Genomic DNA, 18,922 nt, shown 5'->3' with positions numbered 1-18,922 from the left:
TGAAGGAGGCCTCTCTTCCCTGGCTATGGATCTCCCCATTCATGGGTATCTGCGTGCCGTTTGGTGCTACCACACATTCACAAGGGAAGGCGGCCTGGCTCACTCATTACTCCCGCTCAGAGGACTGGCAGTCCATCCTCCTTCCACTATTTAAACAGGTGAGGGCGCATCTCTGCCCCTCACTTAGCCAGTGTTGTTCTGTTGTGTTTTTTTGTGAGAAGACTTATTGCCTGCTTTACAAAAGGAGCTATGGAGCTCACCACTCAGGTGTCTCAGGTTTTTTTCTACCCTAGCTTGCCTCGTTACTGGTTATATTGAAATTTTGTACAGTAATCATTCTTCTGCTATTTTTTGACACTATAAGGTAAACAATAAATTCTTGTCAATAGCATGGTGGTGGTTGTTTTACCTCAGGTGTATTCTACTTAAGTTCATATTGGGTTTTATAGCTGTCGGTGACTGTCGGTTTTTACACTGTGTGCAGTTGGTGTATGTATTACTCATGAATGATAGGTTTATTATTTTACTTAGCATGGAAATTGTGGTTAAGGTTGCTCGATATAATTTGTCACTCATTAGAAAAGAAAAAATTGGGTTTTGCTTGGCTAGCTTAAGCTTGGAATTCACTTTCTGTAATAACAGGGGTTATTTCCCTGGGTGCTAACCAATATTGTATTAGTTCTCTTGCTTTAATGAGGTAATTGCATAAAGCAGGTATGGTTTGGGATTGGATTGATAAGCATGGTTTAATTGTTCACTAGAAATTTGGTAATACTACAACCTGGTAAAACCCATCGTTTGGGTTTTTTTGAATATAAGGATTACTGATTTGATTTCATGTGCACTGTGTGCGGGGTTGGTTGGCCCGGCTGCATACGATTGCTGTACCAAAATCTTTAACTAGGTTATCTATTACCTTTGTCGCATTCGCTGGGCGCTTATACTATTTTGTAAATAAGTATTCCAAGACCTGTAGCACTTGATGCTTTGTAACAAACCCCATTTTTTTACCAAAGAACCTGTACCTATTTAAGGTAAGTATACACTATGGGACTGTTTTTTCGACTACATTTGACTGCATAATATGTACCCCTTGGATTGGCATGGGGATGATATGATGCCGGGTATCTTCTTGTGTAATAATTGATACTAGCTCTATTCTAGCTTATGGTTTTATTTTGGGAGGCTTAGCCTGCCGATTGCATCTGGGTATTGAACTACTCTTCAAATATTTGGTTACTTCAAGGGCTCCTTGCCACTTAATGTGCTGAGAGATTTATCAGGTAATAGATATACATACTTTAAGATGTTTTAGATTTCGTATACCATGATGAATATTTAATTCTATTTGACCTAAACAAACATAAACTAGTTTATTACTTTTTGAGCTATAATAGAAGTTTTTTTAAGCTTCGGTTGAGTTTCATTAATCTTGAAGGATATATTGATAGGGGACTATGAAACTTGGATTAGAAGGGGTGGTGGCCTTCTAATCAGAATAATGTGTTTTGCTAGTAACTTGGGTTTAGGAAAAAGAGAAAAAGAAGAACATTTTTGTAAACATATATCACTAAGCTTGTTAAAATAAAAAAAGCCTATAAGATGGACATGGATAACAACTGGTATGGTCCATTGATACCTGTAAAACACATCCAAGGCTAACTGAATTGTTGTCTTGTTTGGATGGATGCAGGTAAGGACTCTAACTTATCTTGGGAGGTTTTTTTACTTTGGCAAGCTATCTTACTCTGGATGGAACACTCACTGATGACTTGGGAAGTTCATTTACTTTTGGCATACTGAAAGGGGATCTCTTTCCTACAAACATTGTACTTAATTGACTCTAATACTGAGTTGTTTTTATACATATCTATTCCTTGTTGCATTGCCAGCTGTCTTTTGAATGTAAAAATTCAATTATGTCTTATTATCTAAGATTTAATAGCTACACACACATCCTATACATAAGGTTTTTCTTTCCAAGAGAAACCGGGATGCTGGCTTTGGAAATTTGCTTCGAAATTGAGTTCTAAGTTGGACCCACAGTTTGTAATCCCTTGATCGGTTGATTGGTGTTAGGTGGTCCCTTTTTCGAATCTTTTTCTGGTCCCCTGCTCACGACTACTATAGTCTTTGACTTTGCCGGTTGAAGGTTTACAGGCCCAAAAAAATTCACATTTACCGTTTCTGCCTTTATTTATGTTTACACTATTCCCTATTCAGGACTGCTTACTCTTTTTCTGGTCCCCTGCTCACGACTACTATAGTCTTTGACTTTGCCGGTTGAAGGTTTGCAGGCCCAAAAAAATTCACATTTACTGTTTCTGCCTTTATTTATGTTTACACTGTTCCCTTTTCAGGAATTGCTTACTCTATAGAAAGACAGCTCGCATGAGCACTTATCACAACCTTGAGAATCATGCAAAGATTCTCGAACAGATTAAGCTTTACCTTAAGGATCGTAAACCAAAGAATGCCTTGGCAGTTAGAACTAGACCCTTCCTCCCTAGGAAGGCCAAAGATTGTATTACCTTCTATGGTAAGTATAAGTGAACCTCACCTCACTTTTTTTGCAGACTCTTGGTCTCTCACAAGGATTGTAACTGTCCTCGGAGCCTCTCTGAGTGGCCACTTCTCTTGTTCTGTCATAAAATCTAATATCTAACCAACCCAAATGATTTTCTCATATTAAATTGATCACTTAATGTGGGAGAATAAACGGGAACAAGTGTTAAGATATAGATATGTGCTTATAGATCTATCTCAACACGGGGCCAATGGTAAAGGGGCCCAAAAGGGAGATGGTCTATCAAAGAGCAAGGCTAACCAATGGAGCATAAGACCTTAGGGTTAGCTTCATTGAAGACCTCCAATAAATGTGTGTAAAAGTCCTTTGACCTTAGGTAAGCTAGGGCTGAGCTTGAGGTGGGAACCTGGCCCAAGCTCGAGGTGCTTGTCCTGCTTGAGGTGCTTGTCGTGCTTAAGGTGTTTGTCATGCTTGAGGTGCTTGATTAAGATGCTTGAGGTGCTTGACTGGCTCCATGCTTGAGGTGCTTGACTTGCTGCATGATTAAGGTACTTGAGGTGCCTTGAGAAGCTTGCCTGAGATGCTTGTGGGAACACCCCCTAGTTCAAGTGCTTTGTCATGCTTGGTGAGTAAGGTGCTTGATCACCTAAAGTCAAAAGCATTCCTACAAGAGGGGGGGCGAGCCCTTTTCCTAGGGGCTAGAGAGAGAACACCCACTCACACACACAAGGGAAGCCCCAACTTGAAGAGGCAGCAAGGACACATGTCAGGCCCCTACCCATGTTACCTTCATGTGTTGCTTGAAGCCTATTGGCTAAGCTTCAAAGGGGTCCAATGATAAATTACATGAATTCTCTAATTGTTTTAGCATTTATCTAGCCCTCTCTCTCAAAAAGAAAAGGGGGACACTTGTCTCAAGGCTACCCCTACTGCTTGTAATGCCTCCTGCTCATGATTGGCTAGGCCTGGGAGGGTCCAATGAGCTTCAAGCATGAGCTACAAGGGGGGTCCACCCAAGCTAGCTACGCGCTTGCTTGAGGGGTATACTCACCCACACACAATCACAATCACTCTCATTGTGTGCTATGCAAAGTGCAAGAGCTCCCTCTCCAAGCAAGTAGAGGTTGAGAGCCTACACCAACACTCTTGGCTATGGAGTGCAAATCCAACCAAGAGCCATGCTTCAATGCTTGAGCTTGTCATCTCCTTCTTCTTCATTACTATGCTATTATGTATGCTAGCAAGAAGAGTATGATAAGTGAGGAACTAGTTCTTTCTCCTATGAAATGTTTCTTCTTCCTCTTCCCTACCCTCATTCCCTGCCAGCTCTCTCCACCTTCGAAGGTGTTTGAGGTCTTGGGACTGAGGCTTGGGACAATTAAAGCTTTCTTCAAGTTCATGTTATGCTATGATTGTGATGCATGAAGCTTTCCATCTTCATTGCATCACCTAGGTCACAAGGAACACAAAGAATGTATTGTAACAAGTCTCTCTTAATGGGAGAAATCATAATACCAATGCCTATTGGATGGGGGACCGGCTCCACATAAATCCGGTCCTCAACTGTTGTCATGTTCTCTAAATTCTCTCTCTTGCAAAAGTATTGTTCATGCCAAGTTAACTAATTGCTATGATTATGTTGCTATCTTCAATTATGTCTACCCGCTATGCTCACAAAGTTATTTTTTAAAAGTATTCTCATTAATTTTCGCTATTCTCAAGTTGAATAGGCTAATTCCATTACATTGGTATCAGAGCATTTGGTTTCTCTTTTCTTGCTTAAGAAGAGAGGTCCTTAAGTAGCCTATAAATGGTTGATGTTGTTAATTATAATAGGGTAAGTGGAACTGGGATCTAATATCGGTTTTGTTAAGCCCACTATGTGGGGGATGGTGCACACCTCGGGAGCTTTGGACTTAATAATGGAGTCTTTTTAGACTTGCCTACGGCTTTACCATTATTGAGCCATAAGAAGTCCGAAAGGAGCTAGCCCTTGGCAACTCTGCTATGTTAGACCTACTCCTCTACTCTCTATAATTAACCACTTTGAGCCGTGGGTGTAGATACTTAAGAGCCAATTTTCAAAGGCTAAGAGGAGTGGCAACTAAGGTTTTGAATTGCCAAAGCATACACTAAGTACATACATAAAATTTTGTTAACATGGCTGACAATAATCAAGAGAGTAGAATGAACATTGATAGCTTTGATTTTGCACATGAAGGTGCTAATGATGATGCTCTCATGTTTGTGAATTATCTTGTGACTAGGTTGCAACAAGCTATGGGCAACCCTACCTTGCAAGCCGAAGTTACTCAACAACTTCCTGCCTATGGAATTTCCCTTCCTCTCCAAGAGGAGAGAGAGCTTAGGAGGCCTCTTGAAGAGACCCCAAAAGAAGACTCTCTCCCATTCGAGAGGAGGAATCCAAAGAGAAAGAAAGCAATGAAAGTCTAAGTTCTTCTGAAGATGTGGCTCCACGAAGAAGGCGGTCTAGACGATCGCCTACTCCTCCCAAGAGGAAAGGAGCAACCCATAGTCCTTCTCCTCATCACTCTGAAAGGAAAGAGAGGAAACAAAGGAAGAAAAGGGCTAGGAAGAGGTCACCCTCTTCTCCTTCTTCTTCACCTTCCTCCTCTTCCGATGAAAGTTATGGCTATTCTCCTAGAGAATACAAGAGGGGAGGACATCGCAAATCATTTCCTGCATGGCGAAGGTCACAAAAGCTAAAGAAGTTCAAGGAGGGAGGAGAGAGTATCTCTTTTCTCACCTACGATGGCACCTTTGGTGCTACCGACAAAGTCTTGGCCTTCATCTAGCAATTTGACGCGGCCTTTGGGGACGAGGGCTTCACAGAGTCCTCCAAGCTACGTCATGTAGCTATGCACTTCCAAAAATCAGCTCGTCAATGGTGGGCTAGCCTTCGTGGCAATGGAGAAGCCCCAAAGACATGGAAAACTCTACAAGTTTCCATCATGAAGCAATTCCTGCCAAGCGATACTAAAGATAAAGTTCTTACCGAATGGCGCGGCTTGAAGCTTCTCTCTCATGAGTCTATCAACAAGTATGTAGACAAGTTTTGGGATTTACATCTCAAAGCTACTGTCTTTCAAAAGATAGACTTTGCCGAGCAAAGAAAACAATTCTGTGCGGGATTACCTGAAGAGATGTCCGAATACATCAACTCTCAACGGCCTGGTACTATTACCGAAGTAATCCACCACACCATGGTTGCTTCACGCATCAATTTCCATCAAGGGGCTAGACGTAATGTCAAGCCCATGGAAAACAAAGATAAAAATGATGCAAAGGGGAAACCCAATGCTCAAAATAATTCCCAAGGCACTTCCAACAACAACAACAATCGGTCCAAGGAGAAGGGAGTTTACAAAGGTAAAAACAAACTTTCTCCTGAAGAGCTTGAAGCTTTTCGCAAGGAACATAAGTGTTTCAAGTGTGGAGAGCAAGGACATGGCTATCGTTCTTGCCCCAAGAAGAATACTCGCAATGAGACTCCTAGAGCTTCCACCATCGAAGCTCCAAAAGAGGATGCTCATTGCAAAGGATCATCACTCTCCTATGCTTGGGGAAAGTTAAGAGAGCATGATGCCTTCATCTTGTTTGACCCTGGCTCTACTCTTAACTTCATATCAATAGAGTTGGCCACCAAGTTGGGCATTCAAGCTTTTGAGATGGGAGATATAATAGTCGCTGATGCAGCTTTCAAGGGACAACAAGCCTCCGTTACTCCCTTGATTGGGAAGTTGAGGCTTCATGTCCAAAGCTATGTCGACAAAGAAGACTTCTTCATCTCTCCTCTCCAACATCAGAATGTTATCCTAGGGGCACCATGGTTTGATCGCATGGCTGCCAACATGAAGTTCCCTGAAAGGAGAATTTACTTCACTTACAGGGGAAAGAACATGTATATAGATGCTAGTGAGCGTGGTCGCACTATTCCACTTGTAAATCCTCTTTCTTTTGATAAGTCAATGAAGAGTTCAGTTTCTGCGTACATGATTTTTGTCAAAGAGTCTCCAAAAGATACTAATGTTTCATCAAATGTAAATGGTAGGAATCAAGAAGAGTTAGACTTGTCTAATTTTCTAAAACGATTCCAAGATGTTTTCATCGATGATATCCCTATGGACTTACCTCCAAAACGAGGGGATGATGACTATCGTATTGAGCTCCTTCCTGGAAGCTCACCACCTAACAAGCCTCCTTATCGAGTCTCACAAGCTCAACAAGAGGAGATCATGAGGCAAGTACAAGAGCTGGTAGACGAAGGGATGGTGAGGCCTAGTTCCTCTCCCTTTTGTTCTCCAGTCCTTTTAGTGCAAAAGAAAGATGGTACATACCGTATGTGTGTGGACTATCGAGCACTAAACCATATCACTATCAAAAACAGATTTCCCGTACCTCGGGTAGAAGATCTGTTTGATAAGCTACAAGGCTCTACCTACTTCAGTAGGATTGACCTTAAGAGTGGCTATCATCAAATAAGGATAGTGGATGAAGATATCTTAAAGACCGTGTTTCGCACAACGTTTGGTCTTTATGAATATCTAGTCATGCCTTTTGGCTTGACTAATGCACCAGCTACGTTCAATCGTTTGATGGAGAAAATTTTTAGACCATATCGAAAATTCACTGGAGTGTTCTTTGATGATATCATCATCTACTCCAAGTCTTTGGAGGAACATAAGAAGCATCTCCAAGTGATTTTTCAAGCATTGAGGGAGAACAAGCTTTATCTCAACCAAAAGAAAAGCGAATTCTTCCTTCAAGAGATTCAATACTTAGGTCATATTATCTCTAAAGATGGTATCCAAATGGATCCATCAAAGTTAGAGGTAATAAAAGCATGGCCTAACCCAAGAAATCTACATGAGCTAAGAAGCTTTATTGGTATGTGTGCATACTATAGACGCTTCATAGCAAAATTCTCTCAAGTAGCAGGACCACTACACTACTTAACTAAGAAGAACGTTAAGTTTGTATGGTCTGCTAAGGAGCAAAATGCTTTTGAAAAACTCAAAGAGAAGCTTACTTCCCAACCAGTCCTCGTGCTTCCGGATCTCTCAAAGCCATTTGAGGTCCAATGTGATGCTTGTGGTGATTGCCTTGGAGCGGTTTTGCTTCAAGAAGGGCATGCCATAGCATATGAGAGCCGAAGGCTCAATGGTGATGAATGAGTCTTGGGCATTTATGAGAAAGAGCTTTTATCTGTTCTACATGCCCTAGACACATGGAAGCACTACCTATTGGGGACTCCATTTATCCTACGAACCGACCACCAAAGTCTCAAGTATTTCATGACGCAAACCAAGCTTTCCGACAAACAAATGAGGTGGGAAAATTTTCTTTCGCAATTTAATTTCCATATTGCTCACATAGCTGGTAAGCACAATCAAGTTGCTGATGCACTTTCACGACGACCAAAAGTTAATGCGGTGTCTATAGCTACTCACAATGATCTATCCTCTATGATAGATGAGTATGCTACTGACCCTGACTTTAGAGACATAATGTCAGCCCTTGCTTTGGGGAAGAAAGAGGAACCATTCACCTTGCAGGATGGTTATCTTCTCCACGGCAATAGGCTATGTGTTACTCATTCCCTTCGTGAGAAGGTTATGTATGAATCCCATGCTCCTCCATATGCAGGGCATAGAGGTATTCAACCTACTCTCCGAGGAGTAGAGACGTATTTCTATTGGCCTACCATGAAAGTGGACATACAAGAGTATGTTTCAAAATGTGTAGTATGCCAAAACACCAAGTATGATAGAGGGAAGCAACCTGGATTACTCCAGCCATTGCCTATTCCAAATTCACCATGGGAGAGTATATCCATGGATTTCATCTTTGGATTGCCCAAGTCTATCCATGGGAATACAGGAATATAGACAATAGTCGACAGGTTTAGCAAGCAAGCACATTTCATTCTTGTCAAAAAGACTATTAAGGCACACCAAATGGCAACTCTCTTCATATCTCAGATTTTCAAGCACCATGGATTACCCACATCCATCGTGTCAGATAGAGATCCTAGAATGACCAGTAATTTCTGAAAAGTTCTCTTTGAAAATCTAGGAACAAGATTGAATTTCTCTTCAGCCTATCACCCACAAACGGATGGCCAAAGTGAGATAGCCAATCTTACGATACTCGATCTACTCAAAACTTATGTTACCGAAGTAGATCAATGCTCACAATGGGAAAAGTATTTACCGCTAGTAGAGTATGCCTACAATAATACTGTACATACTTCTACGGGGAAAGCACCTTTCGATATCATAGAGGGAAGACCTAAAAGTCCCTTGCTACTGAAAGTACATGGGAAGATCTTCGCCGCCGATGCGTATAGCCGTGACCTACAAGAATCTTTTCAAAAGATTAGGGAGGCTATAGCCATCTCTCAACAAAGGCAAAAAGTTGTTGCTGATAAGCAGAGAAGAGCCTTAATGTTCAAAGAAAATGATTGGGTCTTACTCAAGTTTCCTAAGGCTCGATTAAGGCAAACGACGGGCAAAAATCCTACGGGCCATCAAAAGTATTATGCTAAACTAGCAAAAAGATACTATGGTCCTTTCCAAATCTTGAAGCCTATCAATGAGACGGCTTATCAACTCAAGTTGCCCAACCATTGGCTTATACACAATGCCTTTCATGTAAGCTTACTTAAGCCCTACAAAGCAGAGCCACCAATTGAACCAATTATTGAAGACCCTCCCGAAGTCGAAGACCAAGAAGAGGTGCTACAACCCGAAGTTGTCCTTCGGCATGAAGACAAGGTACTACGACATGGTAAGATAATCCGACGGTATCTTATTAAGTTCAAAAATTATCCTTTTGAAGATGCTAAATGGATGCAAGGAGTACAACTTAAGGATAGTATGAACCTTGTCAATGCTTACAATGCTACATTAGAGTAAGCAAATGTACAAATTTCTTTTAAATGACCCATGTTTTTGTCTTATAGGACTAGTCCTCTTTTTAATTGTGCACAAATTTAACTAGTATGCATGCTTAGAATCATGTTTGTGATGACGACGTCTCTCAAACACCAAGTAGAATTTGTCACTCTACTTTGGGAGAATGAAATGGACTAAAGAGCAGACATGCTTGCGGCAGCTATGTCTCCCAAGCACCAAATGGATTAGTCATCCATCTTGGAAAGATGTTGTAGGGTAAAAAGGGATCCTTTACCCGCTAAGTACGATTGACTAATGACTAAGACTTTATCTCTTCTACCTCATAGTCGAGGACGACTATGATTTCAAGAGAGAGGTAATGTCATAAAATCTAATATCTAACCAATCCAAATGATTTTCTCATATTAAATTGATCACTTAATGTGGGAGAATAAACGGGAACAAGTGTTAAGATATAGATATGTGCTTATAGATCTATCTCAACACGGGGCCAATGGTAAAGGGGCCCAAAAGGGAGATGGTCTATCAAAGAGCAAGGCTAACCAATGGAGCATAAGACCTTAGGGTTAGCTTCATTGAAGACCTCCAATAAATGTGTGTAAAAGTCCTTTGACCTTAGGTAAGCTAGGGCTGAGCTTGAGGTGGGAACCCGGCCCAAGCTCGAGGTGCTTGTCCTGCTTGAGGTGCTTGTCGTGCTTAAGGTGTTTGTCATGCTTGAGGTGCTTGATTAAGATGCTTGAGGTGCTTGACTGGCTCCATGCTTGAGGTGCTTGACTTGCTGCATGATTAAGGTACTTGAGGTGCCTTGAGAAGCTTGCCTAAGATGCTTGTGGGAACACCCCCTAGTTCAAGTGCTTTGTCATGCTTGGTGAGTAAGGTGCTTGATCACCTAAAGTCAAAAGCATTCCTACAAGAGGGGGGGCGAGCCCTTTTCCTAGGGGCTAGAGAGAGAACACCCACTCACACACACAAGGGAAGCCCCAACTTGAAGAGGCAGCAAGGACACATGTCAGGCCCCTACCCATGTTACCTTCATGTGTTGCTTGAAGCCTATTGGCTAAGCTTCAAAGGGGTCCAATGATAAATTACATGAATTATCTAATTGTTTTAGCATTTATCTAGCCCTCTCTCTCAAAAAGAAAAGGGGGACACTTGTCTCAAGGCTACCCCTACTGCTTGTAATGCCTCCTGCTCATGATTGGCTAGGCCTGGGAGGGTCCAATGAGCTTCAAGCATGAGCTACAAAGGGGGGTCGACCCAAGCTAGCTAGGGGCTTGCTTGAGGGGTATACTCACCCACACACACTCACAATCACTCTCATTGTGTGCTATGCAAAGTGCAAGAGCTCCCTCTCCAAGCAAGTAGAGGTTGAGAGCCTACACCAACACTCTTGGCTATGGAGTGCAAATCCAACCAAGAGCCATGCTTCAATGCTTGAGCTTGTCATCTCCTTCTTCTTCATTACTATGCTATTATGTATGCTAGCAAGAAGAGTATGATAAGTGAGGAACTAGTTCTTTCTCCTATGAAATGTTTCTTCTTCCTCTTCCCTACCCTCATTCCCTGCTAGCTCTCTCCACCTTCGAAGGTGTTTGAGGTCTTGGGACTGAGGCTTGGGACAATTAAAGCTTTCTTCAAGTTCATGTTATGCTATGATTGTGATGCATGAAGCTTTCCATCTTCATTGCATCACCTAGGTCACAAGGAACACAAAGAATGTATTGTAACAAGTCTCTCTTAATGGGAGAAATCATAATACCAATGCCTATTGGAGGGGGGACCGGCTCCACATAAATCCGGTCCTCAACTGTTGTCATGTTCTCTAAATTCTCTCTCTTGCAAAAGTATTGTTCATGCCAAGTTAACTAATTGCTATGATTATGTTGCTATCTTCAATTATGTCTACCCGCTATGCTCACAAAGTTATTTTTTAAAAGTATTCTCATTAATTTCCGCTATTCTCAAGTTGAATAGGCTAATTCCATTACATGGTCTCAGATGTATTAGCAGCTTGGATGATTCTCAACTAATTTGTGATTCGGCTCTTACCTCTGACAAGAAATTATTTGTCTTACATATGCTGTCTTTTAATGATTCGGTCAAGATTTTAGAAAATTTGGATAAAGACTCCATGGAAGGAGTAAATTTAATTTCCCAGTACATTGCCCAGCTTCCTCTATTATCCTCACAATATCAGCAAGAGCTTGCTCTATTTTCCTCCTCTGGTGCTGATCTGTCTAACTTTCTTAGGAAGTTATGTGGGCTAAATCCCTCTTTTGTCTATGCATCAGCCACTCCATCTATTCCACAAACTGGTGGAATCTTCCGTCGGGATAGTGCAACCCTTGAAGCAGTTAAGGAATTTCAGAGTAATCTTTGCTCCCTCAATGACTCAAACCTCCTGGAGATGGTGCCTAAAATTTCTAAAGTTTTTCCTGTCTTTCCCATGAGACAAATTGAAATTGAATCCCTCGGGTTTGACCATTAGCTTTGGGTCCTGCCCAACAAAGCTTTCTTAGCACCTATTTTGAGTGAAACCTGGGTTTACCTTGCTAACCTCCCTGCCTCTACTGTGGAAGATTGCAGACTCGAGATTCTTAAAGGAGGGAAATTTTTGGACGAAGGAGAGCTCATCAAAGCACCCTTCAATCTCAATCTCATTGACCACTCCAAGTGCCCCTCTAATATAGGCCTGTACATCCGTACCAAAGGAAACATGGAATTTGCCAAGAGTAACCCTGATTTTTACATTGAATCCATCTGGAATGTCTCTTGTCCTTATGTAAAATGTGCCTGCAGATTTCTTGATCCTAAAGCCTCTTGTGAATCCAGCATTATGTGGTTCGATCATACCATTTGGTTTATTCTTAACCATCTGGACTTACTTTTCTCGGAAAAACGTGTGGAGTTTCATCTCTCCCTCATTTGCTCTTGGTGAGGATGACTTTCCTGCTCTCAAAAGGGCTAACTCTTTGATCACCCCCAACTCCTTCACTTCCTTCCTAACCCCTAGTTCATCCAGGCTAACCGAGGAAGAGTTCGTCATTTTACAAAAGGAAGAGGTAGGTCTCCCCCCATCAAGAACTTCCCTGAATTTTAAACCCTGGTTATATTGCAGGTTGCTCTTGGTGAGGATGACTTTCCTGCTCTCAAAAGGGCTAACTCTTTGATCACCCCCAACTCCTTCACTTCCTTCCTAACCCCTAGTTCATCCAGGCTAACCGAGGAAGAGTTCGTCATTTTACAAAAGGAAGAGGTAGGTCTCCCCCCATCAAGAACTTCCCTGAATTTTAAACCTTGGTTATATTGCAGGTTGCTACAAGCCCTTGCGGAAGAAGAACTCTCAACAAAATGGATCCGGATAATTGTTTCATCTACATATGTTTCTTTCACAATGTACTCCTCGATTGGATTTGACCAAAAAATATTTTTTGTGAGTGCTTTGATCTATTTTTTGGTAATCACAAATTGCTTGACAATATACTCATATCATCATCCCATAAAGAGGTTGATCTATAATAATGACTTTCTTCGGCAGGATGTTGTTCCTCATTGTACATGTTTTCAGTTTACCACCTTTTGCAGAAATTTTGAGGCTTTAGGTAACCATGTTTGCACTTGTGATCTTAACATTATTGAAAATACTAAAATACGTAGAATTTTGGCCAAAGGGCTCAATCATATACCTAACTCTCCCAAAAACCCGTACCTTGCTCTATCAACTATACTAAGCTGTTTCACTGACCTTATCAGTGCTCTCCGACTGGAGATGACAGTCCTACCAGACTCAAGGGAAGTTGTGAAGGAATGCTTCCTTCATAAAATTTCACAAGTTCCTAGTAAATGGTTATCATCTGATGATTCTTGGCTTACTTCTCAGCTAACTCTTGATTTTCAAAAGATCTCTGATAAATGGTTTGTTGTCGGGCTTAGCAAAAGCTCTAACTGTCCCACTATCGTTTGTAAATACCTGGCTGGAAGGCCACTCGTAATCGAGTATTTGGTAAGGAATTCTGTCATATTAAATCTACACTTCAAATTGTTACCAATAAAATTGCTAAACACTTAGGGCTTCTAGGCTACTCTGTGTTGAACACTAAGTTACCGGTGCTATTTTTCACTTAGAAAATTCATAAGCATAAGTTCAGGTGGATATCCAATGCCTCCAATTGTGTTTTTTCTGATATCACCAAGGATATTACTTTTTGCGTTGACCTTATACTATCTGAATTTGAGTTTATTTGTGCCACTAAAACACAAAATCTTCTAGGACTTCTTGTATGTTCAATATAATCCCTTATGGATTACAAAAAAATCTACAGAGGTCTCGCTTAACCTTCCTCAGTAGATCTTTCACATTTTTACTGCTGACATTACACAATGTTACGAAAATATTCCCCTTGATGGGGATCTTGGCCTCAAGGCTGTTCTTGGCAAGGTAACTAAATTGGCTTTCTCCAATGCTAGAAAGAAGAAGTTTTTCTACATCTCTCTTTCCAAAAAACCCAGGTGGATTCACTTATCTCACTGCGTACACGCCTTACACTTTAATAAAGCTAAGCTTTGCTCCTACATCTCCTGGCTGCTAAGTAACTGCACTATAGTTTCAGGTGGTCTTTGCTTTAACCAATGCCTTGGCATCCCCATGGGATTCTCTTGCTCTCCACTTATGTGTAATATTTACCTTGCTTTCTTTGAATACAAGTGGTGTCTCAAGACCACGAAATCTTACAAGAATAAGCTTTCACAACTCATACATACTTATAGATACATGGATGACTTACTTAGTGTCAACAATAGTGACTTCCGCAATGAAATCTGTCTGATTTACCCTCACTGCCTTAAAATTGAACCTACCTCTCTCCATGAGACCGTCACATCCAATGGGGCTTTCTGCACATCTCTCCAATTTCTTAACCTCTCTATTTCCCTTCATATCCCGTCTGTTGGTGGGTATGATCTTAGGTTTGTGTGGGAAAGGGATCTCCTGAAACTACCACTTATTGAATTTATAAAAAAGAATAGCAATAGGCCTTACAAGGCAGCTATTAGCTCTTGTATCGGCCTGCTACACTTAATTTGCTATTTTTTTCTCTAACCCTTTTCTTGCCTAGGAGGAGCTAATCCAAAAGTATTGCCTTAACGCGTTTAATAGAAATTAGATCTATAACACTATTTACAAGCTCTCACCCAACATAACTTGCCTTGGTTACACTTTGAACACAAGAATCTTATTTCTCTAATTAGGTAGTAGGCCCATACACAATGGGCCTATTACCGACCCATTGTGTATGGCGCCTGGGTTAGGACGGGTACACACACACACACACACACACACACACACACACACACACACACACACACACACACACACACACACACACACATTGTTATACTATAGATATTCTTGTTGTTATAAAAAACAAACCACCCCCACACCCCCCCCCCCCCCCCCCCCCCCAACCTTGGATCTAGCCCGGAATCTGCTGGGTCACTTTAGTGATACTACTCAAAATATGCCATTGCCTTGTAAACCCTTGAGTAATAAACTAAGATATAAAATAAAGATCCCCCTCACGTGCCGAGTGTGATTAAGTTTTCTTTCCTCATTACACCGTGAAGGCGGCCTTTCCTCCCTGGCTATGGATCTTCCCATTCATGGGTATCTGCGTGCCGTTTGGTGCTACCACACATTCACAAGGGAAGGCAGCCTGGCTCACTCATTACTCCCGCTCAGAGGACTGGCAGTCCATCCTCCTTCCACTATTTAAACAGGTGAGGGTGCATCTCTGCCTCTCACTTAGCCAGTGTTGTTCTGTTGTGTTTTTTTCTGAGAAGACTTACTACCTGCTTCACAAAAGGAGCTATGGACCTCACCAGTTAGGTGTCTCAGGTTTTTTTCTACCCTAGCTTGCCTTGTTACTGGTTATATTGGAATTTTGTACAGCAAGCATTCTTTTGCTAATTTTTGACACTATAAGGTAAACATTAAATGCTTGTCAATAGTATGGTGGCGGTTGTTTTACCTCAGGCGTATTCTTCTTCCGTTCATATTGGGTTTTACAACTGTCGGTGACTGTCGGTTTTTACACTGTGTGAAGCTGGTGTATGTATTACTCATGAATGATAGGTTTATTATTTTACTCAGCATGGAAATTGTGGTTAAGGTTGGTCGGTATAATTTGTCACTCATTGGAAAAGAAAAAAATGGGTTTTTCTTGGCTAGCTTAAGCCTGGACTTCACTTTCTATAAGAGGGTTATTTTCCCGGGTGCTAACCAATACTGTACTAGTTCTCTTGCTTTAATGAGATAATTGCATAAAGTAGGTATGGTTTGGGATTGGATTGATAAGCATGGTTTAATGGTTCACCGGTAATTTGGTAATACTACAACCTGGTGAAAACCCATCGTTTGGGTTTTTATGAATATAAGGATTACTGAATAAGTATTCCAAGACCTGTTGCACCTGATGCTTTGTAACAAACCCCATTTTTTAACCAAAGAACCTGTACCTATTAAAGGTAAGTATACACTATGGGACTGTTTTTTCGACTACATTTGACCGCATAATATGTACCCCTTGGATTGGCATGGGGATGATATGATGCCGGGTATCTTCTTGTGTAATAATTGATACTAGCTCTATTCTAGCTTATGGTTTTATTTTGGGAGACTTAACCTGCCGGCTCCATATGGGTATTGAACTGCTCTTTAGATATTTGGTTACGTCAAGGGCTCCTTGCCGCTTAATGTGCTAAGAGATTTATTTGGTAATAGATATACATACTTGAAGATGTTTTAGATTCCATATACCATGATGAATGTTTAACTCGATTTGACCTAAACAAACATAAACTAGCTCATTACTTTTTTGAGCTATAATAGAAGTTTTCTTTAGCTTCGGTTGAGTTTCATTAATCTTGAAGGATATATTGATAGGGAACTATGACACTTGGATTAGAAGGGGTGGTGGCCTTCTAATCAGAATAATGTGTTTTGCTAGTAACTTGGGTTTAGGAAAAAGAGAAAAAGAAGAACATTTTTGTAAACATATATCACTAAGCTTGTTAAAATAAAAAAAGCCTATAAGATGGACATAGATAACAACTGGTATGGTCCATTGATACCTGTAAAACACATCCAAGGCTGACTGAATTGTTGTCTTGTTTGGATGGATGCAAGTAAGGACTCTAACTTATCTTGGGAGGTTTTTTTACTTTGGCAAGCTATCTTACTCTGGATGGAACACTCACTGAGGACTTGGAAAGTTCGTTCACTTTCTGCATACTAAAAGAAAATCTTTTTCCTACAAACATTGTACTTAAATGATTTTAATACTAAATTGTTTTTGTACATATCTATTCCTTGTTCCATTGCGAGCTGTCTTTTGAATGTAAAAATTCAATTATGTCTTATTATCTAAGATTTAAGAGCCACACACACACACACACACACACACACACACACACACACACACACACACACATATATATATATATATATATATATCGAGAGAGAGAGAGAGAGAGAGAGAGAGAGAGAGAGAGAGAGAGAGAGAGACTAGATAGCGATCTAAACCCATTCAAATATATCCACACATTTTGCCAACCTTAAACAAAGCGTTCGAGAAGAAGGGAGATAAACATACAAATCACTAAGTCAGCATAGGGTTTCAAGAACAGCTATTTAATATTTAACATAGTTTCGCTAGCCACATACCACGTTGTTACATTTTATGTTGGCATATACTTTACTTTGTGTGTAAAATTTGCATTCATACATATATACATACATATACATGAACACCCACCACTTTGCAGCATGAAACCTATCTTGTCTGAACCGATCCCTCTGACATAAATATTCACTCCTATCGGCAAGGACCCCCACAACACTTTACAAAGAAAGATCTTCATTGCCAAAGGCAATTGTGTCCTCCAAATGTTATTTCATAGAAACAAAAGTATAAGACAACATGTTTAGTGTCATTGGAACAATCGCAAGAGCCCTTAGAAATCTATCCCACAAACCTCAAAGAGCTGAATATATTATATCTTTGTGTGTGCATGAACAAGTACCTGAAGGAATGAGGGATCCACTTGTAACAATAAGGACATACCAAATGCCCCTAAGTTACCCCCACTATAAATGGAACTTTTTTTTTTTTTGGTGATGTAGGTATGCAACATTCTTTAGAAGCTTCGCCAAGTTATTCGTTCATGGTTTAAATCATTATTTTCACTATGCCGTTTTTAAGCCCTTTGCATGGGATAAAGAAAGCTAAAAAGGATCTCTCTCTCTCTCTCTCTCTCTCTCTCTCTCTCTCAATATGTCTTGAGTTCAAGACTCGTCACATAGATATACGAGGTCTCTTACAAAGAAAAAGCTTTTCTTCTTCTTCCTCCCGAGTTCCATGCATGCGACTTTACAATGCTAAACACAAGGAAATACCCCATGAGTTTATTTTGCTGGCGAATAAATTCCTCTGCCCCAATCACATTTTAGAATGTGTGCGTGTGCTCGCCTGGAAAACAAATCCCACAGAGAATGCCGCGAGCAATTTGCAGGATCAGTTCAAATGTACAATAAAGCAACCCAAGAGCCACATACCCCAAGCAGCCCAGACAGGCCCAGCCCCAATCGGCCGCCCTGCAGATCAATATATAACATGCGTTTGCTCAGACAAAGAAATGCGTGAAGAAGCTGGCAACCATCGCCAAGCAGAAAATCGCTCACCTATAATCTCGATATGAGTAGTAAAAATACGCGGCGGGAGATCCAATGGCGCGCGGCTGCCGATATGGGTAGTAAGAATACGCGGCGGGAGATCGAATGGCGGGCGGCTGCGCAACGCTTCCAGCTTCTTGGTTGAACGCTGTTGTTGAGGTCACCACAGCTTGACGTGGGTCGTCCTCAGAGTCCTCATTCACCACAGCTTGAAGTGGGTCGTCCTCCTCGGAACTGAGGAGCAGCTTATTAGGGCTGTTTCGCTCCTCGGAGTCCTCATTCACCACCACGCTGTTGCTCATGATGGAGCGTACGGAGCCTGTGAGAGAGAGAGAGAGAGAGAGAGAGAGAGAGAGAGAGAGCGAGAGAGACAGGTCTCTGGGTAGATGCAATAATAATAGCGCGTTCGAAGTTTGACGCGTCAACTTGCTCAGTCAACGAAGGCCTGAATTGAGTGGGTTATGTGAAAATAGAGAGTAAGCAAAGAACGTGCTATGTATTTGATTGGAAGGAAGGTGGAAACACATGCATAAAAGGATTTTTGTATTGATTATTTCCATTGGTTGCCTTTCCCTAAACAAGGAGAAGAGCAGCTCGCCATGAAAATACCTTATTACATACGTTTTTTTGTGGGATAATAGGGCAAAGTTACTCACTCGATCTGCACAGATGAGCTTTCTGCTTTCCTATTTTTAGGCAAAGCACTACCCCCACTCCCCTTGAGTGCGA

General features: G+C 41.2%; 1 protein-coding gene across 1 annotated transcript; it reads right to left on the bottom strand.

The window, feature by feature from the left end:
- Positions 1 to 17,838: 17,838 nt before the first annotated feature.
- On the bottom strand, positions 17,839 to 18,554 carry LOC147418750 (uncharacterized). The gene is made up of 2 exons (XM_086506054.1): positions 18,203 to 18,554; positions 17,839 to 18,115 (listed from the first exon to the last, which is right to left on the bottom strand). The coding sequence occupies exons 1-2, from the start codon at positions 18,493 to 18,495 to the stop codon at positions 17,968 to 17,970; spliced, it is 441 nt and encodes a 146-aa protein (XP_086362180.1). The 5' UTR covers positions 18,496 to 18,554; the 3' UTR covers positions 17,839 to 17,967.
- Between the last annotated feature and the right edge of the window lie 368 nt (positions 18,555 to 18,922).

The sequence above is a fragment of the Adiantum capillus-veneris genome, chromosome 29, assembly GCF_014529385.1.
Source record: "Adiantum capillus-veneris isolate H3 chromosome 29, ASM1452938v2, whole genome shotgun sequence".
In the NCBI taxonomy this organism is placed as follows: Eukaryota; Viridiplantae; Streptophyta; class Polypodiopsida; order Polypodiales; family Pteridaceae; genus Adiantum; species Adiantum capillus-veneris.
The sequence above is the reverse complement of the archived record's forward strand: the minus strand, read 5'-3'. Positions and strand labels throughout refer to the sequence as shown.